At 45.9% G+C, this 27,120-nt stretch overlaps 1 protein-coding gene across 15 annotated transcripts in view; it reads right to left on the reverse strand.

The window, feature by feature from the left end:
• LOC106565700 (forkhead box protein P4) overlaps positions 1 to 27,120 on the reverse strand; it is a 221,404-nt gene that overhangs the window by 37,467 nt on the left and 156,817 nt on the right. For 6 of the 15 annotated variants that reach the window (XM_045691701.1, XM_045691699.1, XM_045691697.1 and 3 more), the window contains 4 exons: positions 10,176 to 10,286; positions 7,563 to 7,704; positions 3,679 to 3,901; positions 756 to 854 (listed from right to left, as the gene is read on the reverse strand). In XM_045691701.1, the coding sequence (XP_045547657.1) occupies positions 756 to 854; positions 3,679 to 3,901; positions 7,563 to 7,704; positions 10,176 to 10,286 (575 nt within the window). The remainder of the gene's footprint in view (positions 1 to 755; positions 855 to 3,678; positions 3,902 to 7,562; positions 7,705 to 10,175; positions 10,287 to 27,120) is intronic. The other 9 variants (XM_045691706.1, XM_045691704.1, XM_045691708.1 and 6 more) reach the window with 4 other exon arrangements.

Genomic DNA, 27,120 nt, shown 5'->3' on the forward strand with positions numbered 1-27,120 from the left:
GAGGTTTGGCCCAGCCTGGCCTCATGTCTGACACACTCCCACTGAGAGTTCACACTTTATTTACATCAAATCTACCAGCATGCAGAGACATACAGGCTGGAACAGCAATGTTCACATGTGTTTGTGTTTGTGTGTGTCTGTGTGTGTGGAGAAGGTTGAGGCTTCTCCCAGATCCACATCACAGGGTTGTATAACACAAACCATCCCTCTCACAGATGGGACCATCCCAAAGACAAGCACATACTCATCCCCTCCTCTCCTTCCTCTCTTTTCCCCTCTCATTGGTCAGATGTGCTGGCAGTGGTTGTGCTGTGTGTGCGTGTGCGTGTGCGTGTGCGTGTGTGTGTGTGTGTGTGTGTGTGTGTGTGTGTGTGTGTGTGTGTGTGTGTGTGTGTGTGCGTGTGCGTGCGTGTGTGTGCATGCGTGCGTGCGTGTTTGTGTTGGCTGTGGTTGACTCCGCTCAGTTCAGAAGCTGCTCAGACTGCAGAAACGACAAACTACTGGCAACCACACACCAGTCCACATCAGCCATGCATTATCTGTAGCATGCTAGCCCCCTCTTTCTCCTCCCTTCAGTCTCCTCTGCCTCCCTATTAGCAATGCTAGGGTAGTGTTAGCATGGGCCAGTCAAATAGCACAGGAGCTAGCTCTCTTATACTTCCTCCACACAGAGGGAGCATGTCCTCATTCTCGGCATGTTAGGTCTGTGTGTGTTTCTGAGTGTGTGTGTGTGTGTGTGTGTGTGTGTTACTCACTGGCTGCTGGATAGTGGGCCGCCTTTGGTGTAAGGCATGAGGTGTTCATCTCCGAGGTCTGCCTTGCTGAAGGAGGAGATCCATTCAAAGAGTCTTGCTCTTAAAGATGAAATGAACACAACCCACGGGTGAATACCGATGCACCCCCAACATACCCAACACACACAATCTGAAACACACATCTCCCCTGAACACACACATACCCAACAACACACACATACCCAACAACACACATCTCCCCTGAACACACACATACCCAACAACACACACATACCCAACAACACACATCTCCCCTGAACACACACATACCCAACAACACACACATACCCAACAACACACATCTCCCCTGAACACACACATACCCAACAACACACACATACCCAACAACACACATCTCCCCTGAACACACACATACCCAACAACACACACATACCCAACAACACACATCTCCCCTGAACACACACATATCCAACAACACACACAAATAATAACACTACATACACACAACACTTTTTCTACTTTGTGCTCACATTCGAACAAACCATTTCTCAGGTCACCCCTTCCTCATTCACTCCTCCTCAACTCTTCCTCCTCCTCCTCTTCCTCCCCTTCTTCCTCCTCCTCCCCCTCTTCCTCCCCCTTTTCCCCCTCCTCCCCCTCTTCCTCCTCCTCTTCCTCCTCCTCCTCCTCCCCCCTTTCTTCCTCCTCCTCCTCCTCTTCCCCCTCATAATGTTCACCCAGATACACTCATGCCAAACTGGCCCCTGGACGGCAGTAGAGTAGTAGTTTGTCCTCCACTCCAGACAACACATGCGAAAACCACAAATTAAATGAACTGAGGGCCGTTTACACTAGAATATTACACACACCAGCTTATTGCACAGTACTTTACACAAATACACACATCCTACACACACACAATACACACACACTATACACACTATACACACTATACAAACACACACACACATACCTTACACACAGATACACACATCATGGAAGTCTAAAGACATAGTAACTATGTGTGAATTAGTTCCAGCACAGTTCTTCTACAGGGCACATGGAGCACACATCAGTCACACTGTATCACTATCTGTGTACACTTGTGGCCAAAAGTTTTGAGAATGACACAAATATTAATTTTCACAAAGTCTGCTGCCTCAGTTTGTAGGATGGCAATTTGCATATACTCCAGAATGTTATGAAGAGTGATCAGATGAATTGCAATTAATTGCAAAGTCCCTCTTTGCCATGCAAATGAACTGAATCTCCGCCAAAATGTACACTGCATTTCAGCCCTGCCACAAGAGGACCAGCTGACATCATGTCAGTGATTCTCTCCTAAACGCAGGTGTGAGTGTTGACGAGGACAAGGCTGGAGATCACTCTGTCATGCTGATTGAATTCGAATAACAGACTGGAAGCTTCAAAAGGAGGATGGTGCTTGGAATCATTGTTCTTCCTCTGTCAATCATGGTTACCTGCAAGGAAACACGTGCCGTCATCATTGCTTTGCACAAAAAGGGCTTCACAGGCAAGGATATTGCTGCCAGTAAGATTGCACCTAAATCAACCATTTATCAGATCATCAAGAACTTCAAGGAGAGCGGTTCAATTGTTGTGAAGAAGGCTTCAGGGCGCCCAAGAAAGTCCAGCGAGCGCCAGGACCGTCTCCTAAAGTTGATTCAGCTGCGGGATCGGGGCACCACCAGTACAGAGCTTGCTCAGGAATGGCAGCAGGCAGGTGTGAGTGCATCTGCCCGCACAGTGAGGCAAATACTTTTGGAGGATGGCCTGGTGTCAAGAAGGGCAGCAAAGAAGCCACTTCTCTCCAGGAAAAACATCAGGGACAGACTGATATTCTGCAAAAGGTACAGGGATTGGACTGCTGAGGACTGGGGTAAAGTCATTTTCTCTGATGAATCCCCTTTCCGATTGTTTGGGGCATCCGGAAAAAAGCTTGTCCTGAGAAGACAAGGTGAACGCTACCATCAGTCCTGTGTCATGCCAACAGTAAAGCATCCTGAGACCATTCATGTGTGGGGTTGCTTCTCAGCCAAGGGAGTGGGCTCACTCACAATTTTGCCTTAAAACACAGCCATGAATAAAGAATGGTACCAACACATCCTCCGAGAGCAACTTCTCCCAACCATCCAGGAACAGTTTGGTGATGAACAAAGCCTTTTCCAGCATGATGGAGCACCTTGCCATAAGGCAAAAGTGATAACTAAGTGGCTCAGGGAACAAAACATCGATAATTTGGGTCCATGGCCAGGAAACTCCCCAGACCTTAATCCCATTGAGAACTTGTGGTCAATCCTCAAGAGGCGGGTGGACAAACAAAAACCCACAAGTTCTGACAAACTCCAAGCATTGATTATGCAAGAATGGGCTGCCATCAGTCAGGATGTGGCCCAGAAGTTAATTGACAGCATGCCAGGGCAGATTGCAGAGGTCTTGAAAAAGATGGGTCAACACTGCAAATATTGACTCTTTGCATCAACTTCATGTAATTGTCAATAAAAGCCTTTGACACTTATGAAATGCTTGTAATTATACTTCAGAATTCCATAGTAACATCTGACAAAAATATTTAAAGACACTGAAGCAGCAAACTTTGTGGAAATTAATATTTGTGTCATTCTCAAAACTTTTTGCCACTACTGTACATCACACTCTCTCTAGCTCTATCAGATGTGTGTGTGAGCATATGTGTGTGTGTGTGAGCATGTGTGTGTGTGTGTGAGCATGTGTGTGTGTGTGTCAGCTTTTCAAAATGCCAGTGCTCTGGCAGTCCACCGCGTAACAAGCTCTCGCCGGGGGACACAGTCATCTAACAATTACCCAGATAATAAAATACATTTCTGAAATATGTCCCCGATGGTGCATTCATATGAAACGTTTGTAAAGCACCCAACTGTACCTGTCTCTATATCTGTCTCTCTTTGGGGTGTGGTTGCTCTGTCCGTTGTGCAGGCTGTGCAGGGTGCTGTGTGTGTTTGCTTTGGGGAAGGAGGATGAGGTAGAGTTGGTGCTGAGGTCCAGACCCTCTCCAGTCTGCTGCTGCTGCTGCTTCAGGGCCTCCTCTGCAGACTGCACCCCCGACACCTCCTTCCACAGCTGCTGCAGGTCCCCAGGACACATGGCTGCGGGGGGGGGGAATGAGGAGAGGGGAGGAGAGTGAGGGATGAGAGAGGGGAGGAGAGTGAGAGAGGAGAGTGAGGGATGAGAGGAGAGGAGAGTGAGGGATGAGAGGAGAAGAGAGTGAGGGATGAGAGGAGAGTGAGGGATGAGAGGAGAGTGAGGGATGAGAGGAGAGGAGAGTGAGGGATGAGAGGGGAGGAGAGGAGAGTGAGGGATGAGAGGAGAGGAGAGTGTAGATTTAGAGTTATTAGATATTAGTTATTACTCACAAAACCACACCATAACCCCCAATACTGTTACACATGTATCTACATGCATGCACTCACACACAGAGAGACTCACACATGCAGTCACACACAGAGACTCACACACACATACAGAGACTCACACACGCACTCACATACAGAGAAACTCACACACACACTCACACACAGAGACTCACACACACACTCACACACACAATCACACACAGAGACTCACACACGCACTCACACACAGAGAGACTCACACACAGAGAGACTCACACACACACTCACACACAGAGAGACTCACACACGCACTCACACACAGAGACTCACACACACACTCACACACAGAGAGACTCACACACGCACTCACACACAGAGAGACTCACACACACTCACACACAGAGACTCACACACACACTCACACACAGAGACTCACACACACACTCACACACAGAGACTTACACACACTCACACACAGAGAGACTCACACGTGCACTCACACACAGAGAGACTCACACGTGCACTCACACACAGAGAGACTCACACGTGCACTCACACACAGAGAGACTCACACATGCACTCACACACAGAGAGACTCACACGTGCACTCACACACAGAGAGACTCACACATGCACTCACACACAGAGAGACTCACACATGCACTCACACACAGAGAGACTCACACATGCACTCACACACAGAGAGACTCACACGTGCACTCACACACAGAGAGACTCACACATGCACTCACACACAGAGAGACTCACACGTGCACTCACACACAGAGAGACTCACACATGCACTCACACACAGAGAGACTCACACATGCACTCACACACAGAGAGACTCACACATGCACTCACACACAGAGAGACTCACATGTGCACTCACACACAGAGAGACTCACACATGCACTCACACACAGAGAGACTCACACGTGCACTCACACACAGAGAGACTCACACATGCACTCACACACAGAGAGACTCACACGTGCACTCACACACAGAGAGACTCACACATGCACTCACACACAGAGAGACTCACACATGCACTCACACAGTGGTTAAGTATGAGGAAAATGATGGGGTATGAACTGGAGGAAGCTAAAGGCTAATTTCTGTAGGTTTTTGTTATCTTTCTACATCTCCCCTATTCCCCAGCCTTCCCTGTTAGTAATTACTGATGTCCAATGCTAGCAACGCTTCTTCTGTTGCTGCGCTGTGTATGTGTGTGTATGTGTATGTGTGTGTGTGTGTGTGTGTGTGTGTGTGTGTGTGTGTGTGTATGTTGTAGCTATTTCTCCTCATATTTCACTGTGAGAGGAGAGAAAGGTCCACCCAGCAATCCCCCATCACACACACCTGACCCTCTGACCCCCTCCGCATCTGACCCAAGCTCTCCCTGAAAGACACACACGCGCACACACAGAAATCCAAATATTATGTCTGCTCCTTCTACATTCTCCTCTCAGCCAGCCAAAACAAAATCCTCACTCTAGAGGAATGAAACTGTGTATATCTGTGTGCGTTTGAGAGAGAGAGAGTGTATGCATGTATGTGTGAATAGATTTAAACTGACAGCTATCTTTATTGGATACCGCATATGTGTGTGTGTGTGTGTGTGTGTGTGTGTGTGTGTGTGTGTGTGTGTGTGTGTGTGTGTGTGTGTGTGTGTGTGTGTGTGTATATATGTGTGTGTGTGTGTGTGTGTGTGTGTGTGTGTGTGTGTGTGTGTGTGTGTGTGTGTGTGTGTGTGTGTGTGTGTGTGTGTGTGTGTGTGTGTGTGTGTGTATGGCATGGCTGACCAGAGGAATGCTCTTCCTCACGCCTGGCTGAGCCGTCACAATGGACAGGCTCTTTCACACTGCAGGGAAATTCCACTCTGACGAGAGGGAGTGAGCGAGTAAGACAGAAGAAGAGGAGAGCGAGAGAGAGAGAAAGAGAGGAAGAGGAGAGAAAGAGAGAAAGACAGACTAAGAGATAGAGAGAGAAAGAGAAAGAGGGGGAGATGCCAAAGCCCAGGGTTTAAAGCTGTCTGATAAATTCCACTCTTCTACTCTTAAAACATCTACAGTCTGTCTTTCACACTCACTCAGTGTGCAGTACTTTTAGAGGTGAAGTCTGGAGTAAAAAGTCTAGGCCTGCAGAACTGAGGGGTGGGGGTCGCTAGTGTACTGCGATAGAGAGAGAGAGAGAGGCGAGGGAGGGGGAGAAAGGGAGGGAGGATGGGGGAGGAAACTCTATCCTGATCTGTGTGTGTTCTTGCCAGTCGGGGATTTAGTAATGTTGCGGCCACTTTGGAACGCCAAAGCTCTGTGTGTATGTGTGTGTGTGTGTGTGTGTGTGTGTGTGTGTGTGTGTGTGTGTGTGTGTGTGTGTGTGTGTGTGTGTGTGTGTGTGTGTATGCGTGTGTACACTCTTAAAGCTGGGGTTGGTTATGAAGAGCCGAGCATACACACACACACACACACACACACACACACACACACACACACACACACACACACACACACACACACACATACACACACACACATAAACACGCATACACACACATACACACACACATATACACACACTGAAGTGGGGTGGTCAGCAGTCAACATTCATATCTGGAAAACCTCTGTGACAAAACAAGGGGACCAGATAAACACACACACATACACACACACACTAGGGAGAGACAGAACAAGAAGGAAGGGCTGTGTGTCTGGCTCATCTCAAGCATTAACACAGACACACATAGATACTCCCTCCTTTCTCCTCTTGGAGCTCTGAATTTGGTGGCATATTTTACTTATTATCCAAATGACTGCCTTCCACAAACAATCAGGCCCAGCTTTTATCTTTTATGAGCTGACTAAGTTAACAGCCTTCACATGTGGCTGTAGGTACTGGGGCTGTGTGTGTGTGTGTGTGTGTGTGTGTGTGTGTGTGTGTGTGTGTGTGTGTGTGTGTGTGTGTGTGTGTGTGTGTGTGTGTGTGTGTGTGTGTGTGTGTGTGTGTGTGTGTTTGTGCTCCTGTGCGTATGTGAGTGTGAGTGAGTGAGTGAGTGAGTGTGTGTGTGTGTGTGTGTGTGTGTGTGTGTGTGTGTGTGTGTGTGTGTGTGTGTGTGTGTGTGTGTGTGTGTGAGTGTGTGTGTGAGTGTGTGTGTGAGTGTGTGAGTATGTGTGTGTGTGTGAGTGTGTGTGTGTGTGTGTGTGTGAGTGTACACAGCTTGAGATGATAGCTGGGCTGAGGGCAGTGCTAGCTATTTAGTACTGTCATTATTAGCACTAAAACACTCCCACCAACTGGCAACCAGACCTCTGGGCTATGTCTAGTAGGGAGGTATGGAGGAGGGGGGATTTGGTGGGTAAGGAAGTAATGGGATTTGAGAGGTAAGGGTAAAGGTGAGGCTGGGTGTGTGTACCTTGCTGCAGGCTCTGCATGGGGTTAGTGGGCTGTAGGGAGACCAGGCCTTGTCTCTGCAGGTTGAGGATGTGCTGCTGCTGAAGCTGCTGCATCTGAATGAGCTGCTGCTGGAAGGCCAACTGCTTGTTACCTATCTGCTGCTGTGGAGAGAAAGACAGAGAATGTACTTACTTAGTTGTTGTTAAAACTCTAAAATGTATTTCCCAGTATTTCTACCCCACTCCATTGGAGAGCATTTGTATTAAGGTTTAAGGAAGCCACTTCCATCAATGCATCTCAGGTACATTGTAAAATGGAGTCTGAAAGACTCCACACAGACTAGCAGTGTTGGAAAGTAAAACTGTGAGACCCCAAAACTTGAATCTGTTGTATGGGGACTTTTGAGGAAAGAGAGAGATGGAAGCAGGGAAGGAAGGGATGGAGGGAGGGAGGAGGTGAAGGGGTGAGTGGTACAGACTACATGGCATGTGGCGATAACGTCAGTGCGTGTCGCGGTGATAAATGTCCCCTTTCCTGGTTTCCCTGTCGGTGCCGTCCCAAGCCTGTGTTACACTGTTTGATGTCCCCCCTGAGAGATGGCCCTTATCTTCCCCAGATAACAGAAGGAGAGGAGAGACAGCGAGAGAGAGGAACAGAGAGAGAGAGAGAGAGAGAGAGAGAGAGAGAGAGAGAGAGAGAGAGAGAGAGAGAGAGAGAGAGAGAGAGAGAGAGAGAGAGAGAGAGAGAGAGAGGGGGAGAGAGAGAGAGAGAGAGAGAGAGAGAGAGAGAGAGAGAGAGAGGGGGGGAGAGAGAGAGAGAGGGGAGAGAGAGAGAGAGAGAGAGAGAGAGAGAGAGAGAGAGAGAGAGAGAGAGAGAGAGAGAGAGAGAGAGAGAGAGAGAGAGAGAGAGAGAGAGAGAGAGAGAGAGAGTTAGAGAGAGAGGAGGAGACAAGGGGTGGAAAAATAACTAAATCGAGGTTTTTCTATCGGAGAGCCAGCAGCGGCCGACGAGCCTTTGAACAGACAGGAGGAACTCACAGGAAGGCCACGAGGTCACTTCCTGCCAGACTGGGCGTCTGGGGAGGTAGGTTGTGTGTGTGTGTGTGTATAGGGAGGCAGAGGGTCACTGTGTCATCACAACAGGAATTCCCTCCAGAGAGGGAAGCGAAGAGAAGAGAAGTCCTCCAGCAGGAGACTCTGACCCACCGCTGTCACAACTACACACTCAACAACCTTCTCGTAGACCAAGCACAATATACTTTAGTCTATACAGCTAGATACTTTCCTGACCATGGAACCAGGACCTAGAGTTTTTCCTGGTCTAGTCATGTGGTCAGGAAAACCTCCTGGCCTTATCTGTAGCTCTTGATGCCCACCTAAAAGCTGTTAGAAGCTTTCTTGTACTGTTCAACACTTTCCCTCCCTTGGTCCATCTCTCCTTCTCCCTGGTACTGTCTGTCCATCTTCCCCCACACCTCCCTCTATCCCACCCTCTCTCTCCAGAGACTTGGTAGTGGTTCTTTAACTCATTGTGTGTGTGTTCTGTTTACATTAGCCGCGGCTGAGTGGCCAAAGCTAGCGCAGTAACAGGCTGTCAACGTGATTTATGAGCACATCACACACTGTCTGAGCCTGCCAGTCTCACACACACACACACACACAGACACACACACAGACACACACACACACACACACACACACACACACACACACACACACACACACACACACACACACACACACACACACACACACACACACACACACACACACACACACACACGCGTACGTACACACTGCCAGTCCCAAACGTCTAGTGTGACAGACAGTCACTTCATTAAGCTGACTTCTGACCAGCTCCAATGCACCAGTCACACACTCTTTCAGCATCACTTCTACACAGAAAAGAATGAGTGGAACATTCAGAGAATACAGAGGGGGTCAAAAAGTGAGTCACTGACGCACACATGTTAAAAAATGCACAGGGGAGATTTTTATTTTTCTCCTACTCCCTCTCTCTGTCCCTCTCTCCATCCCTCTCTCCATCCCTCACTCCATCCCTCTATCTGTCCTTCTCGCCATCCCTCACTCCATCCCTCTCTCCACCCCTCTCTCCGTCCCTCTCTCTGTCCCTCTCTCCATCCCTCTCTCCATCCCTCACTCCATCCCTCTATCTGTCCTTCTCGCCATCCCTCACTCCATCCCTCTCTCCACCCCTCTCTCCGTCCCTCTCTCTGTCCCTCTCTCCGTCCCTCTCTCCATCCCTCTCTCCATCCCTCTCTCCATCCCTCTCTCCATCCCTCTCTCCGTCCCTCTCTCCGTCCCTCTCTCTGTCCCTCTCTCCGTCCCTCTCTCCATCCCTCTCTCCATCCCTCTCTCCATCCCTCTCTCCATCCCTCTCTCCCTCTTTTCGTCTGTTGAGTGACCAGCAGAGCACACAGAGCTTTTACTCCATTCATCCATTCATCCACTGGATGTGTCTATTACTTTAACAACTATGCATTAGAATACGTTATGAAGGACTAGTACTCACGTGTAGTACTCCCCTAAGTATATCCCCTCGACCCTTCATCTAACCCCTATGCCCTGGGCACTTGATAAGTAGGTGACCTATGTAGGCCTATGTAACCTACCTGCCATACCCATTCTAACCAGTAGGGTGAGCACCTCCGGGCCTCGAGGTCCTCAGCAGTGTTGCTTCTCTTTCTTCCTCTCAGACCTGGGACACCAGGTGAGTGGAGACTCTGGCCAATCAATGACATTAACCATTCAATTAACCACCAGCTAGAGAAGAAATCCACCAGTGTTGTACTGCTGGAGGAATTGGACTATTGATTGCTATAAGGCAGTGAGTTAGACTGTAGATCAGGCTTTAGCTGTACATAGGAGAGGATATATGTCCACAACAGTGGGAGTGGTGAGCCACCACACATCAGCTTTGTGTGTGTGTGGTGTGTGGGTGTGTGTGAGGTGTGTGTGTGTGTGTGTGGTGTGTGTGTGTGTGTGTGTTTGTGACCAGTGTTTGCACTTGTCTGCTTGTTACAGGAAAAATATGCCCGGAGAATCGGACAGGAGTAAAAAAATAGAAAAGGAATCAGACACAGTCTCTACATGCAAGTCAACCACAACTGGTTTGCTTTGGTCACGGTGGAGTTGGCTGACCGCTGTAGGCAAGGGGAGAGAGGGTCCACAGGGAGAGGGGGATGAGAGAGGAGGGAGGGAGAAAAGAGGGAAGATCTAGGCCGAGCCTCCTCATGCGATTCCCACAATGGTCTCTGGAGGCCATGAGCTCCCTAGAAGGCTTCTCTGTTTCTTACCTGCTCCCTCTCTCACCTCTCTCTCCCCCTCTCCCCCCTCAACTCCCCCCCTCTCTCCCCTTCTCTCTCTCACTCTCTCTCACTATTCTCTTTTTCTCTGCCCCTGCCACATCCCTCCTCTACTCTCTGAAAATGTCAGGTTGGATGGGGAATATGTACTGTATGTGTGTCAGGTTGGATGGGGAATATGTACTGTATGTGTGTCAGGTTGGATGAGGAATATGTACTGTATGTGTGTCAGGTTGGATGGGGAATATGTACTGTATGTGTGTCAGGTTGGATGGGGAATATGTACTGTATGTGTGTCAGGTTGGATGGGGAATATGTACTGTATGTGTGTCAGGTTGGATGGGGAATATGTACTGTGTGTGTGTCAGGTTGGATGGGGAATATGTACTGTAAGGTTGGATGGGGAATATGTACTGTATGTGTGTCAGGTTGGATGGGGTATATGTACTGTATGTGTGTCAGGTTGGATGAGGAATATGTACTGTATGTTTGTCAGGTTGGATGGGGAATATGTACTGTATGTGTGTCAGGTTGGATGGGGAATATGTACTGTATGTGTGTCAGGTTGGATGGGGAATATGTACTGTATGTGTGTAAGGTTGGATGGGGAATATGTACTGTATGTGTGTAAGGTTGGATGGGGAATGTGTACTGTAAGGTTGGATGGGGAATATGTACTGTAAGGTTGGATGGGGAATATGTACTGTATGTGTGTAAGGTTGGATGGGGAACATGTACAGTATGTGTGTCAGGTTGGATGGAGAATATGTACTGTATGTGTGTCAGGTTGGATGGGGAATATGTACTGTATGTGTGTCAGGTTGGATGGGGAATATGTACTGTATGTGTGTCAGGTTGGATGGGGAATATGTACTGTATGTGTGTCAGGTTGGATGGGGAATATGTACTGTATGTGTGTCAGGTTGGATGGGGAAAATGTACTGTATGTGTGTCAGGTTGGAAGGGAATATGTACTGTAAGGTTGGATGGGGAATATGTACTGTAAGGTTGGATGGGGAATATGTACTGTATGTGTGTAAGGTTGGATGGGGAACATGTACAGTATGTGTGTCAGGTTGGATGGGGAATATGTACTGTATGTGTGTCAGGTTGGATGGGGAATATGTAGAGTATTTGTGTCAGGTTGGATGGGGAATATGTACTGTATGTGTGTCAGGTTGGATGGTGAATATGTACTGTATGTGTGTCAGGTTGGATGGGGAATATGTACTGTATGTGTGTCAGGTTGGATGGGGATTATGTACTGTATGTGTGTCAGGTTGGATGGGGAATATGTACAGTATGTGTGTCAGGTTGGATGGGGAATATGTACTGTATGTGTGTCAGGTTGGATGGGGAATATGTACTGTGTGTGTCACGTTGGATGGGGAATATGTACTGTATGTGTGTCAGGTTGGATGGGGAATATGTACAGTATGTGTGTCAGGTTGGATGGGGAATATGTACTGTATGTGTGTCAGGTTGGATGGGGAATATGTACTGTGTGTGTCACGTTGGATGGGGAATATGTACTGTATGTGTGTCAGGTTGGATGGGGAATATGTACTGTATGTGTGTCAGGTTGGATGGGGAATATTTACTGTATGTGTGTCAGGTTGGATGGGGAATATGTACTGTATGTGTGTCAGGTTGGATGGGGAATATGTACTGTATGTGTGTCAGGTTGGATGGGGAATATGTGCTGTATGTGTGTCAGGTTGGATGGGGAATATGTACTGTATGTGTGTCAGGTTGGATGGGGAATATGTACAGTATGTGTGTCAGGTTGGATGGGGAATATATACTGTATGTGTGTCAGGTTGGATGGGGTATATGTACTGTATGTGTGTCAGGTTGGATGGGGAATATGTACTGTATGTGTGTCAGGTTGGATGGGGAATATGTACTGTATGTGTGTCAGGTTGGATGGGGAATATGTACTGTATGTGTGTCAGGTTGGATGGGGAATATGTACTGTACGTGTGTCAGGTTGGATGGGGAATATGTACTGTACGTGTGTCAGGTTGGATGGGGAATATGTACTGTATGTGTGTCAGGTTGGATGGGGAATATGTACTGTATGTGTGTCAGGTTGGATGGGGAATATGTACTGTATGTGTGTCAGGTTGGATGGGGAATATGTACTGTATGTGTGTCAGGTTGGATGGGGAATATGTACTGTATGTGTGTCAGGTTGGATGGGGAATATGTACTGTATGTGTGTCAGGTTGGATGGGGAATATGTACTGTAGGTGTGTCAGGTTGGATGGGGAATATGTACTGTATGTGTGTCAGGTTGGATGGGGAATATGTACTGTACGTGTGACAGGTTGGATGGGGAATATGTACTGTATGTGTGTCAGGTTGGATGGGGAATATGTACTGTATGTGTGTCAGGTTGGATGGGGAATATGTACTGTATGTGTGTCAGGTTGGATGGGGAATATGTACTGTATGTGTGTCAGGTTGGATGGGGAATATGTACTGTAAGGTTGGATGGGGAATATGTACTATATGTGTGTCAGGTTGGATGGGGTATATGTACTGTATGTGTGTCAGGTTGGATGGGGAATATGTACTGTATGTGTGTCAGGTTGGATGGGGAATATGTACTGTATGTGTGTCAGGTTGGATGGGGAATATGTACTGTATGTGTGTCAGGTTGGATGGGGAATATGTACTGTATGTGTGTAAGGTTGGATGGGGAATATGTACTGTATGTGTGTAAGGTTGGATGGGGAATGTGTAATGTAAGGTTGGATGGGGAATATGTACTGAAAGGTTGGATGGGGAATATGTACTGTATGTGTGTAAGGTTGGATGGGGAACATGTACAGTATGTGTGTCAGGTTGGATGGGGAATATGTACTGTATGTGTGTCAGGTTGGATGGGGAATATGTACTGTATGTGTGTCAGGTTGGATGGGGAATATGTACTGTATGTGTGTCAGGTTGGATGGGAAATATGTACTGTATGTGTGTCAGGTTGGATGGGGAATATGTACTGTATGTGTGTCAGGTTGGATGGGGAATATGTACTGTAGGTGTGTCAGGTTGGATGGGGAATATGTACTGTATGTGTGTCAGGTTGGATGGGGAATATGTACTGTACGTGTGACAGGTTGGATGGGGAATATGTACTGTATGTGTGTCAGGTTGGATGGGGAATATGTACTGTATGTGTGTCAGGTTGGATGGGGAATATGTACTGTATGTGTGTCAGGTTGGATGGGGAATATGTACTGTATGTGTGTCAGGTTGGATGGGGAATATGTACTGTAAGGTTGGATGGGGAATATGTACTATATGTGTGTCAGGTTGGATGGGGTATATGTACTGTATGTGTGTCAGGTTGGATGGGGAATATGTACTGTATGTGTGTCAGGTTGGATGGGGAATATGTACTGTATGTGTGTCAGGTTGGATGGGGAATATGTACTGTATGTGTGTCAGGTTGGATGGGGAATATGTACTGTATGTGTGTAAGGTTGGATGGGGAATATGTACTGTATGTGTGTAAGGTTGGATGGGGAATGTGTAATGTAAGGTTGGATGGGGAATATGTACTGTAAGGTTGGATGGGGAATATGTACTGTATGTGTGTAAGGTTGGATGGGGAACATGTACAGTATGTGTGTCAGGTTGGATGGGGAATATGTACTGTATGTGTGTCAGGTTGGATGGGGAATATGTACTGTATGTGTGTCAGGTTGGATGGGGAATATGTACTGTATGTGTGTCAGGTTGGATGGGGAATATGTACAGTATGTGTGTCAGGTTGGATGGGGAATATGTACTGTATGTGTGTCAGGTTGGATGGGGAATATGTACTGTGTGTGTCAGGTTGGATGGGGAATATGTACTGTATGTGTGTCAGGTTGGATGGGGAATATGTACTGTATGTGTGTCAGGTTGGATGGGGAATATGTACTGTATGTGTGTCAGGTTGGATGGGGAATATGTACTGTATGTGTGTCAGGTTGGATGGGGAATATGTACTGTATGTGTGTCAGGTTGGATGGGGAATATGTGCTGTATGTGTGTCAGGTTGGATGGGGAATATGTACTGTATGTGTGTCAGGTTGGATGGGGAATATGTACAGTATGTGTGTCAGGTTGGATGGGGAATATATACTGTATGTGTGTCAGGTTGGATGGGGTATATGTACTGTATGTGTGTCAGGTTGGATGGGGAATATGTACTGTATGTGTGTCAGGTTGGATGGGGAATATGTACTGTATGTGTGTCAGGTTGGATGGGGAATATGTACTGTATGTGTGTCAGGTTGGATGGGGAATATGTACTGTATGTGTGTCAGGTTGAATGGGGAATATGTACTGTACGTGTGTCAGGTTGGATGGGGAATATGTACTGTATGTGTGTCAGGTTGGATGGGGAATATGTACTGTATGTGTGTCAGGTTGGATGGGGAATATGTACTGTATGTGTGTCAGGTTGGATGGGGAATATGTACTGTATGTGTGTCAGGTTGGATGGGGAATATGTACTGTATGTGTGTCAGGTTGGATGGGGAATATGTACTGTAAGGTTGGATGGGGAATATGTACTATATGTGTGTCAGGTTGGATGGGGTATATGTACTGTATGTGTGTCAGGTTGGATGGGGAATATGTACTGTATGTGTGTAAGGTTGGATGGGGAATATGTACTGTATGTGTGTCAGGTTGGATGGGGTATATGTACTGTATGTATGTCAGGTTGGATGGGGAATATGTACTGTATGTGTGTCAGGTTGGATGGGGAATATGTACTGTTTTGTGTGTCAGGTTGGATGGGGTAAATGAACTGTATGTGTGTAAGGTTGGATGGGGTATATGTACTGTATGTGTGTCAGGTTGGATGGGGAATATGTACTGTATGTGTGTCAGGTTGGATGGGGAATATGTACTGTATGTGTGTCAGGTTGGATGGGGAATATGTACTGTATGTGTGTCAGGTTGGATGGGGAATATGTACTGTATGTGTGTCAGGTTGGATGGGGAATATGTACTGTATGTGTGTCAGGTTGGATGGGGAATATGTACTGTAAGGTTGGATGGGGAATATGTACTATATGTGTGTCAGGTTGGATGGGGTATATGTACTGTATGTGTGTCAGGTTGGATGGGGAATATGTACTGTATGTGTGTAAGGTTGGATGGGGAATATGTACTGTATGTGTGTCAGGTTGGATGGGGTATATGTACTGTATGTATGTCAGGTTGGATGGGGAATATGTACTGTATGTGTGTCAGGTTGGATGGGGAATATGTACTGTTTTGTGTGTCAGGTTGGATGGGGTAAATGAACTGTATGTGTGTAAGGTTGGATGGGGTATATGTACTGTATGTGTGTCAGGTTGGATGGGGAATATGTACTGTATGTGTGTCAGGTTGGATGGGGAATATGTACTGTATGTGTGTCAGGTTGGATGGGGAATATGTACTGTATGTGTGTCAGGTTGGATGGGGAATATGTACTGTATGTGTCAGGTTGGATGGGGAATATGTACTGTATGTGTGTCAGGTTGGATGGGGAAAATGTACTGTATGTGTGTCAGGTTGGATGGGGAATATGTACTGTAAGGTTGGATGGGGAATATGTACTGTAAGGTTGGATGGGGAATATGTACTGTATGTGTGTAAGGTTGGATGGGGAACATGTACAGTATGTGTGTCAGGTTGGATGGGGAATATGTACTGTATGTGTGTCAGGTTGGATGGGGAATATGTACTGTATGTGTGTCAGGTTGGATGGGGAATATGTACTGTATGTGTGTCAGGTTGGATGGGGAATATGTACTGTATGTGTGTCAGGTTGGATGGGGAATATGTACTGTATGTGTGTCAGGTTGGATGGGGAATATGTACAGTATGTGTGTCAGGTTGGATGGGGAATATGTACTGTATGTGTGTCAGGTTGGATGGGGAATATGTACTGTGTGTGTCAGGTTGGATGGGGAATATGTACTGTATGTGTGTCAGGTTGGATGGGGAATATGTACTGTATGTGTGTCAGGTTGGATGGGGAATATGTACTGTATGTGTGTCAGGTTGGATGGGGAATATGTACTGTATGTGTGTCAGGTTGGATAGGGAATATGTACTGTATGTGTGTCAGGTTGGATGGGGAATATGTGCTGTATGTGTGTCAGGTTGGATGGGGAATATGTACTGTATGTGTGTCAGGTTGGATGGGGAATATGTACAGTATGTGTGTCAGGTTGGATGGGGAATATATACTGTATGTGTGTCAGGTTGGATGGGGTATATGTACTGTATGTGTGTCAGGTTGGATGGGGAATATGTACTGTATGTGTGTCAGGTTGGATGGGGAATATGTACTGTATGTGTGTCAGGTTGGATGGGGAATATGTACTGTATGTGTGTCAGGTTGGATGGGGAATATGTACTGTATGTGTGTCAGGTTGGATGGGGAATATGTACTGTACGTGTGTCAGGTTGGATGGGGAATATGTACTGTATGTGTGTCAGGTTGGATGGGGAATATGTACTGTATGTGTGTCAGGTTGGATGGGGAATATGTACTGTATGTGTGTCAGGTTGGATGGGGAATATGTACTGTATGTGTGTCAGGTTGGATGGGGAATATGTTCTGTATGTGTGTCAGGTTGGATGGGGAATATGTACTGTATGTGTGTCAGGTTGGATGGGGAATATGTACTGTAAGGTTGGATGGGGAATATGTACTATATGTGTGTCAGGTTGGATGGGGTATATGTACTGTATGTGTGTCAGGTTGGATGGGGAATATGTACTGTATGTGTGTCAGGTTGGATGGGGTATATGTACTGTATGTGTGTCAGGTTGGATGGGGAATATGTACTGTATGTGTGTAAGGTTGGATGGGGAATATGTACTGTATGTGTGTCAGGTTGGATGGGGTATATGTACTGTATGTGTGTCAGGTTGGATGGGGAATATGTACTGTATGTGTGTCAGGTTGGATGGGGAATATGTACTGTATGTGTGTCAGGTTGGATGGGTACATGTACTGCATGTGTGTAAGGTTGGATGGGGAATATGTACTGTATGTGTGTCAGGTTGGATGGGGTATATGTACTGTATGTGTGTCAGGTTGGATGGGGAATATGTACTGTATGTGTGTCAGGTTGGATGGGGAATATGTACTGTTTTGTGTGTCAGGTTGGATGGGGTAAATGAACTGTATGTGTGTAAGGTTGGATGGGGTATATGTACTGTATGTGTGTCAGGTTGGATGGGGAATATGTACTGTATGTGTGTCAGGTTGGATGGGGAATATGTACTGTATGTGTGTCAGGTTGGATGGGGAATATGTACTGTATGTGTGTCAGGTTGGATGGGGAATATGTACTGTATGTGTGTCAGGTTGGATGGGGAATATGTACAGTATTTGTGTCAGGTTGGATGGGGAATATGTACTGTATGTGTGTCAGGTTGGATGGGGAATATGTACTGTATGTGTGTCAGGTTGGATGGGGATTATGTACTGTATGTGTGTCAGGTTGGATGGGGAATATGTACAGTATGTGTGTCAGGTTGGATGGGGAATATGTACTGTATGTGTGTCAGGTTGGATGGGGAATATGTACTGTATGTGTCAGGTTGGATGGGGAATATGTAATGTATGTGTGTCAGGTTGGATGGGGTATATGTACTGTATGTGTGTCAGGTTGGATGGGGAATATGTACAGTATGTGTGTCAGGTTGGATGGGGAATATGTACTGTATGTGTGTCAGGTTGGATGGGGAATATGTACTGTGTGTGTCAGGTTGGATGGGGAATATGTACTGTATGTGTGTCAGGTTGGATGGGGAATATGTACTGTATGTGTGTCAGGTTGGATGGGGAATATGTACTGTATGTGTGTCAGGTTGGATGGGGAATATGTACTGTATGTGTGTCAGGTTGGATGGGGAATATGTACTGTATGTGTGTCAGGTTGGATGGGGATTATGTACTGTATGTGTGTCAGGTTGGATGGGGAATATGTACAGTATGTGTGTCAGGTTGGATGGGGAATATGTACTGTATGTGTGTCAGGTTGGATGGGGAATATGTACTGTATGTGTGTCAGGTTGGATGGGGAATATGTACAGTATGTGTGTCAGGTTGGATGGGGAATATGTACTTTATGTGTGTCAGGTTGGATGGGGAATATGTACAGTATGTGTGTCAGGTTGGATGGGGAATATGTACTTTATGTGTGTCAGGTTGGATGGGGAATATGTACTGTGTGTGTCAGGTTGGATGGGGAATATGTACTGTATGTGTGTCAGGTTGGATGGGGAATATGTACTTTATGTGTGTCAGGTTGGATGGGGAATATGTACAGTATGTGTGTCAGGTTGGATGGGGAATATGTACTTTATGTGTGTCAGGTTGGATGGGGAATATGTACTGTGTGTGTCAGGTTGGATGGGGACTATGTACTGTATGTGTGTCAGGTTGGATGGGGAATATGTACTGTATGTGTGTCAGGTTGGATGGGGAATATGTACTGTATGTGTGTCAGGTTGGATGGGGAATATGTACTGTATGTGTGTCAGGTTGGATGGGGAATATGTACTGTATGTGTGTCAGGTTGGATGGGGTATATGTACTGTATGTGTGTAAGGTTGGATGGGGAATATGTACTGTAAGTGGGTCAGGTAGCATGGGGAATATGTACTGTATGTGTGTCAGGTTGGATGGGGTATATGTACTGTATGTGTGTCAGGTTGGATGGGGAATATGTACTGTATGTGTGTAAGGTTGGATGGGGAATATGTACTGTAAGGTTGGATGGGGAATATGTACTGTATGAGTGTCAGGTTGGATGGGGAATATGTACTGTATGTGTGTCAGGTTGGATGGGGAATATGTACTGTATGTGTGTAAGGTTGGATGGGGAATATGTACTGTATGTGTGTCAGGTTGGATGGGGAATATGTACTGTATGTGTGTAAGGTTGGATGGGGAATATGTACTGTAAGGTTGGATGGGGAATATGTACTGTATGAGTGTCAGGTTGAATGGGGAATATGTACTGTATGTGTGTCAGGTTGGATGGGGAATATGTACTGTATGTGTGTAAGGTTGGATGGGGAATATGTACTGTATGTGTGTCAGGTTGGATGGGGAATATGTACTGTATGTGTGTCAGGTTGGATGGGGAATATGTACTGCATGTGTGTAAGGTTGGATGGGGAATATGTACTGTATGTGTGCAGGTTGGATGGGGAATATGTACTGTATGTGTGTCAGGTTGGATGGGGAATATGTACTGTAGTGAGGTTGGATGGGGAATATGTACTGTATGTGTGTCAGGTTGGATGGGGTATATGTACTGTATGTGTGTCAGGTTGGATGGGGAATATGTACTGTATGTGTGTCAGGTTGGATGGGGTATATGTACTGTATGTGTGTCAGGTTGGATGGGGAATATGTACAGTATGTGTGTCAGGTTGGATGGGGAATATGTACTGTATGTGTGTCAGGTTGGATGGGGAATATGTACTGTGTGTGTCAGGTTGGATGGGGAATATGTACTGTATGTGTGTCAGGTTGGATGGGGAATATGTACTGTATGTGTGTCAGGTTGGATGGGGAATATGTACTGTATGTGTGTCAGGTTGGATGGGGAATATGTACTGTATGTGTGTCAGGTTGGATGGGGAATATGTACTGTATGTGTGTCAGGTTGGATGGGGATTATGTACTGTATGTGTGTCAGGTTGGATGGGGAATATGTACAGTATGTGTGTCAGGTTGGATGGGGAATATGTACTGTATGTGTGTCAGGTTGGATGGGGAATATGTACTGTATGTGTGTCAGGTTGGATGGGGAATATGTACAGTATGTGTGTCAGGTTGGATGGGGAATATGTACTTTATGTGTGTCAGGTTGGATGGGGAATATGTACTGTATGTGTGTCAGGTTGGATGGGGAATATGTACTGTATGTGTGTCAGGTTGGATGGGGAATATGTACTGATGTGTGTCAGGTTGGATGGGGAATATGTACTGTATGTGTGTCAGGTTGGATGGGGAATATGTACTGTATGTGTGTCAGGTTGGATGGGGAATATGTACTGTATGTGTGTCAGGTTGGATGGGGAATATGTACTGTATGTGTGTAAGGTTGGATGGGGGTATATGTACTGTATGTGTGTAAGGTTGGATGGGGAATATGTACTGTATGTGTGTCAGGTTGGATGGGGAATATGTACTGTATGTGTGTCAGGTTGGATGGGGAATATGTACTGTATGTGTGTCAGGTTGGATGGGGAATATGTACTGTATGTGTGTAAGGTTGGATGGGGAATATGTACTGTAAGGTTGGATGGGGAATATGTACTGTATGAGTGTCAGGTTGGATGGGGAATATGTACTGTATGTGTGTCAGGTTGGATGGGGAATATGTACTGTATGTGTGTAAGGTTGGATGGGGAATATGTACTGTATGTGTGTCAGGTTGGATGGGGAATATGTACTGTATGTGTGTCAGGTTGGATGGGGAATATGTACTGTATGTGTGTCAGGTTGGATGGGGAATATGTACTGTAAGGTTGGATGGGGAATATGTACTGTATGTGTGTCAGGTTGGATGGGGAATATGTACTGTATGTGTGTCAGGTTGGATGGGGAATATGTACTGTATGTGTGTCAGGTTGGATGGGGAATATGTACTGTATGTGTGTCAGGTTGGATGGGGAATATGTACTGTATGTGTGTCAGGTTGGATGGGGAATATGTACTGTATGTGTGTAAGGTTGGATGGGGAATATGTACTGTATGTGTGTAAGGTTGGATGGGGAATGTGTAATGTAAGGTTGGATGGGGAATATGTACTGTAAGGTTGGATGGGGAATATGTACTGTATGTGTGTAAGGTTGGATGGGGAACATGTACAGTATGTGTGTCAGGTTGGATGGGGAATATGTACTGTATGTGTGTCAGGTTGGATGGGGAATATGTACTGTACGTGTGTCAGGTTGGATGGGGAATATGTACTGTATGTGTGTCAGGTTGGATGGGGAATATGTACTGTATGTGTGTCAGGTTGGATGGGGAATATGTACTGTATGTGTGTCAGGTTGGATGGGGAATATGTACTGTATGTGTGTCAGGTTGGATGGGGAATATGTACTGTATGTGTGTCAGGTTGGATGGGGAATATGTACTGTATGTGTGTCAGGTTGGATGGGGAATATGTACTGTATGTGTGTCAGGTTGGATGGGGAATATGTACTGTAAGGTTGGATGGGGAATATGTACTGTATGTGTGTCAGGTTGGATGGGTACATGTACTGCATGTGTGTAAGGTTGGATGGGGAATATGTACTGTATGTGTGTCAGGTTGGATGGGCTATATGTACTGTATGTGTGTCAGGTTGGATGGGGAATATGTACTGTATGTGTGTCAGGTTGGATGGGGAATATGTACTGTTTTGTGTGTCAGGTTGGATGGGGTAAATGAACTGTATGTGTGTAAGGTTGGATGGGGTATATGTACTGTATGTGTGTCAGGTTGGATGGGGTATATGTACTGTATGTGTGTCAGGTTGGATGGGGAATATGTACTGTATGTGTGTCAGGTTGGATGGGGAATATGTACTGTATGTGTGTCAGGTTGGATGGGGAATATGTACTGTATGTGTGTCAGGTTGGATGGGGAATATGTACTGTATGTGTGTCAGGTTGGATGGGGAATATGTACTGTACGTGTGTCAGGTTGGATGGGGAATATGTACTGTATGTGTGTCAGGTTGGATGGGGAATATGTACTGTATGTGTGTCAGGTTGGATGGGGAATATGTACTGTATGTGTGTCAGGTTGGATGGGGAATATGTACTGTATGTGTGTCAGGTTGGATGGGGAATATGTACTGTATGTGTGTCAGGTTGGATGGGGAATATGTACTGTATGTGTGTCAGGTTGGATGGGGAATATGTACTGTATGTGTGTCAGGTTGGATGGGGAATATGTACTGTAAGGTTGGATGGGGAATATGTACTATATGTGTGTCAGGTTGGATGGGGTATATGTACTGTATGTGTGTCAGGTTGGATGGGGAATATGTACTGTATGTGTGTCAGGTTGGATGGGGTATATGTACTGTATGTGTGTCAGGTTGGATGGGGAATATGTACAGTATGTGTGTCAGGTTGGATGGGGAATATGTACTGTATGTGTGTCAGGTTGGATGGGGAATATGTACTGTGTGTGTCAGGTTGGATGGGGAATATGTACTGTATGTGTGTCAGGTTGGATGGGGAATATGTACTGTATGTGTGTCAGGTTGGATGGGGAATATGTACTGTATGTGTGTCAGGTTGGATGGGGAATATGTACTGTATGTGTGTCAGGTTGGATGGGGAATATGTACTGTATGTGTGTCAGGTTGGATGGGGATTATGTACTGTATGTGTGTCAGGTTGGATGGGGAATATGTACAGTATGTGTGTCAGGTTGGATGGGGAATATGTACTGTATGTGTGTCAGGTTGGATGGGGAATATGTACTGTATGTGTGTCAGGTTGGATGGGGAATATGTACAGTATGTGTGTCAGGTTGGATGGGGAATATGTACTTTATGTGTGTCAGGTTGGATGGGGAATATGTACAGTATGTGTGTCAGGTTGGATGGGGAATATGTACTTTATGTGTGTCAGGTTGGATGGGGAATATGTACTGTGTGTGTCAGGTTGGATGGGGAATATGTACTGTATGTGTGTCAGGTTGGATGGGGAATATGTACTGTATGTGTGTCAGGTTGGATGGGGAATATGTACTGTATGTGTGTCAGGTTGGATGGGGAATATGTACTGTATGTGTGTCAGGTTGGATGGGGTATATGTACTGTATGTGTGTAAGGTTGGATGGGGAATATGTACTGTATGTGGGTCAGGTAGCATGGGGAATATGTACTGTATGTGTGTCAGGTTGGATGGGGTATATGTACTGTATGTGTGTCAGGTTGGATGGGGAATATGTACTGTATGTGTGTAAGGTTGGATGGGGAATATGTACTGTAAGGTTGGATGGGGAATATGTACTGTATGAGTGTCAGGTTGGATGGGGAATATGTACTGTATGTGTGTCAGGTTGGATGGGGAATATGTACTGTATGTGTGTAAGGTTGGATGGGGAATATGTACTGTATGTGTGTCAGGTTGGATGGGGAATATGTACTGTATGTGTGTAAGGTTGGATGGGGAATATGTACTGTAAGGTTGGATGGGGAATATGTACTGTATGAGTGTCAGGTTGAATGGGGAATATGTACTGTATGTGTGTCAGGTTGGATGGGGAATATGTACTGTATGTGTGTAAGGTTGGATGGGGAATATGTACTGTATGTGTGTCAGGTTGGATGGGGAATATGTACTGTATGTGTGTCAGGTTGGATGGGGAATATGTACTGTATGTGTGTCAGGTTGGATGGGGAATATGTACTGTAAGGTTGGATGGGGAATATGTACTATATGTGTGTCAGGTTGGATGGGGTATATGTACTGTATGTGTGTCAGGTTGGATGGGGAATATGTACTGTATGTGTGTCAGGTTGGATGGGGAATATGTACTGTATGTGTGTCAGGTTGGATGGGGAATATGTACTGTATGTGTGTCAGGTTGGATGGGGAATATGTACTGTATGTGTGTAAGGTTGGATGGGGAATATGTACTGTATGTGTGTAAGGTTGGATGGGGAATGTGTAATGTAAGGTTGGATGGGGAATATGTACTGTAAGGTTGGATGGGGAATATGTACTGTATGTGTGTAAGGTTGGATGGGGAACATGTACAGTATGTGTGTCAGGTTGGATGGGGAATATGTACTGTATGTGTGTCAGGTTGGATGGGGAATATGTACTGTACGTGTGTCAGGTTGGATGGGGAATATGTACTGTATGTGTGTCAGGTTGGATGGGGAATATGTACTGTATGTGTGTCAGGTTGGATGGGGAATATGTACTGTATGTGTGTCAGGTTGGATGGGGAATATGTACTGTATGTGTGTCAGGTTGGATGGGGAATATGTACTGTATGTGTGTCAGGTTGGATGGGGAATATGTACTGTATGTGTGTCAGGTTGGATGGGGAATATGTACTGTATGTGTGTCAGGTTGGATGGGGAATATGTACTGTAAGGTTGGATGGGGAATATGTACTGTATGTGTGTCAGGTTGGATGGGTACATGTACTGCATGTGTGTAAGGTTGGATGGGGAATATGTACTGTATGTGTGTCAGGTTGGATGGGCTATATGTACTGTATGTGTGTCAGGTTGGATGGGGAATATGTACTGTATGTGTGTCAGGTTGGATGGGGAATATGTACTGTTTTGTGTGTCAGGTTGGATGGGGTAAATGAACTGTATGTGTGTAAGGTTGGATGGGGTATATGTACTGTATGTGTGTCAGGTTGGATGGGGTATATGTACTGTATGTGTGTCAGGTTGGATGGGGAATATGTACTGTATGTGTGTCAGGTTGGATGGGGAATATGTACTGTATGTGTGTCAGGTTGGATGGGGAATATGTACTGTATGTGTGTCAGGTTGGATGGGGAATATGTACTGTATGTGTGTCAGGTTGGATGGGGAATATGTACTGTACGTGTGTCAGGTTGGATGGGGAATATGTACTGTATGTGTGTCAGGTTGGATGGGGAATATGTACTGTATGTGTGTCAGGTTGGATGGGGAATATGTACTGTATGTGTGTCAGGTTGGATGGGGAATATGTACTGTATGTGTGTCAGGTTGGATGGGGAATATGTACTGTATGTGTGTCAGGTTGGATGGGGAATATGTACTGTAAGGTTGGATGGGGAATATGTACTGTATGTGTGTCAGGTTGGATGGGTACATGTACTGCATGTGTGTAAGGTTGGATGGGGAATATGTACTGTATGTGTGTCAGGTTGGATGGGGTATATGTACTGTATGTGTGTCAGGTTGGATGGGGAATATGTACTGTATGTGTGTCAGGTTGGATGGGGAATATGTACTGTTTTGTGTGTCAGGTTGGATGGGGTAAATGAACTGTATGTGTGTAAGGTTGGATGGGGTATATGTACTGTATGTGTGTCAGGTTGGATGGGGAATATGTACTGTATGTGTGTCAGGTTGGATGGGGAATATGTACTGTATGTGTGTCAGGTTGGATGGGGAATATGTACTGTATGTGTGTCAGGTTGGATGGGGAATATGTACTGTATGTGTGTCAGGTTGGATGGGGAATATGTACAGTATTTGTGTCAGGTTGGATGGGGAATATGTACTGTATGTGTGTCAGGTTGGATGGGGAATATGTACTGTATGTGTGTCAGGTTGGATGGGGATTATGTACTGTATGTGTGTCAGGTTGGATGGGGAATATGTACAGTATGTGTGTCAGGTTGGATGGGGAATATGTACTGTATGTGTGTCAGGTTGGATGGGGAATATGTACTGTATGTGTCAGGTTGGATGGGGAATATGTACTGTATGTGTGTCAGGTTGGATGGGGTATATGTACTGTATGTGTGTCAGGTTGGATGGGGAATATGTACAGTATGTGTGTCAGGTTGGATGGGGAATATGTACTGTATGTGTGTCAGGTTGGATGGGGAATATGTAATGTGTGTGTCAGGTTGGATGGGGAATATGTACTGTATGTGTGTCAGGTTGGATGGGGAATATGTACTGTATGTGTGTCAGGTTGGATGGGGAATATGTACTGTATGTGTGTCAGGTTGGATGGGGAATATGTACTGTATGTGTGTCAGGTTGGATGGGGAATATGTACTGTATGTGTGTCAGGTTGGATGGGGATTATGTACTGTATGTGTGTCAGGTTGGATGGGGAATATGTACAGTATGTGTGTCAGGTTGGATGGGGAATATGTACTGTATGTGTGTCAGGTTGGATGGGGAATATGTACTGTATGTGTGTCAGGTTGGATGGGGAATATGTACAGTATGTGTGTCAGGTTGGATGGGGAATATGTACTTTATGTGTGTCAGGTTGGATGGGGAATATGTACAGTATGTGTGTCAGGTTGGATGGGGAATATGTACTTTATGTGTGTCAGGTTGGATGGGGAATATGTACTGTGTGTGTCAGGTTGGATGGGGAATATGTACTGTATGTGTGTCAGGTTGGATGGGGAATATGTACTTTATGTGTGTCAGGTTGGATGGGGAATATGTACAGTATGTGTGTCAGGTTGGATGGGGAATATGTACTTTATGTGTGTCAGGTTGGATGGGGAATATG

The sequence above is a fragment of the Salmo salar genome, chromosome ssa12, assembly GCF_905237065.1.
Source record: "Salmo salar chromosome ssa12, Ssal_v3.1, whole genome shotgun sequence".
Classification (NCBI taxonomy): domain Eukaryota; kingdom Metazoa; phylum Chordata; class Actinopteri; order Salmoniformes; family Salmonidae; genus Salmo; species Salmo salar.